The sequence below is a fragment of the Acanthisitta chloris genome, unplaced genomic scaffold, assembly GCF_000695815.1.
Source record: "Acanthisitta chloris isolate BGI_N310 unplaced genomic scaffold, ASM69581v1 scaffold1705, whole genome shotgun sequence".
Classification (NCBI taxonomy): Eukaryota; Metazoa; Chordata; class Aves; order Passeriformes; family Acanthisittidae; genus Acanthisitta; species Acanthisitta chloris.
In genome coordinates, this window is record NW_008671858.1 from 2,789 (window position 1) to 3,613 (window position 825).

General features: G+C 58.3%; 1 protein-coding gene across 1 annotated transcript in view; it reads right to left on the bottom strand.

The window, feature by feature from the left end:
• Positions 1-313, bottom strand: part of LOC103801819 (solute carrier family 25 member 35-like) — a gene marked incomplete at its 5' end in the record, with an annotated part of 1,365 nt that extends 1,052 nt beyond the window's left edge. Inside the window, one exon of the mRNA XM_009074250.1 lies at positions 245-313. Coding sequence (XP_009072498.1) covers positions 245-313 — 69 coding nt within the window. The remainder of the gene's footprint in view (positions 1-244) is intronic.
• Between the last annotated feature and the right edge of the window lie 512 nt (positions 314-825).

Here is an 825-nt window from a genome sequence, read left to right on the forward strand (position 1 = left end):
CGAGGCCACCACTGGCTTTGAAGGCACCGCAGGGGTGGTCTGGATTCGGTGTCACAGCCCCACGTGCCTGTCACACCCCCTCTGTCCTCACACCGTTATTTATAGCGTCATTACGGGGCCAAGCGGCAAACAACAGCTTTAAATTCCTGGTGACCAAAATAGCATCGTCCCTTCTGGGTCCCGGCGCGTGAATGGCCAAGGTGCCTCCAAACCCTGTGTCCCCCCCGACCCCATCCCCACTCACCTCGTGGTTGTGCTGGTGGCCCACAGCCATGGCTGACAGTGTCTGGGCTTGGAGGAGGTGGGTCTTGACCTTGGAGGGGGACAATGATGGGTAACAAACCTCCCCAAGCCCTGATCCCCGCCCAACTCTTCTCAGCAGGTTTTGGAGGGGGTCTCTCTGACAGAGGTGGAGGGCACAGATGTGTTGCCAAATGTCACCGCTACACTTCGAACTGTTTGGTCTTTTACCCTTCCTGCCCCAGGGCAAAGGAACCCACCGCAGGGGCTCAGCAACCCCAAATCCAGGGGAGACTCCCTAAAGAGGGAGGGGGAAAACACTCCAATTTCTGTTTGGGACATTTCTTTCTGGGACTGTTCTCTATTTGGGGGGGTTGGGGGAAGAAAGCATGGAGGGAACCTGCACAGAGCAGCCCCACATTCCGGGGGTTGAAGCAAAGCAGGGGAAGGAGGGATGCACCAAGCCCGTGTTTATAGGACGCAGCCAGCTCCAGAGTGCCGAACCTTTTAGACGGGATCCCCAAAACAACCCCCTGCCCCCTCAATCCCCACACAGCAGGGCTCGTGGGGCGCAGCAGCACTCAC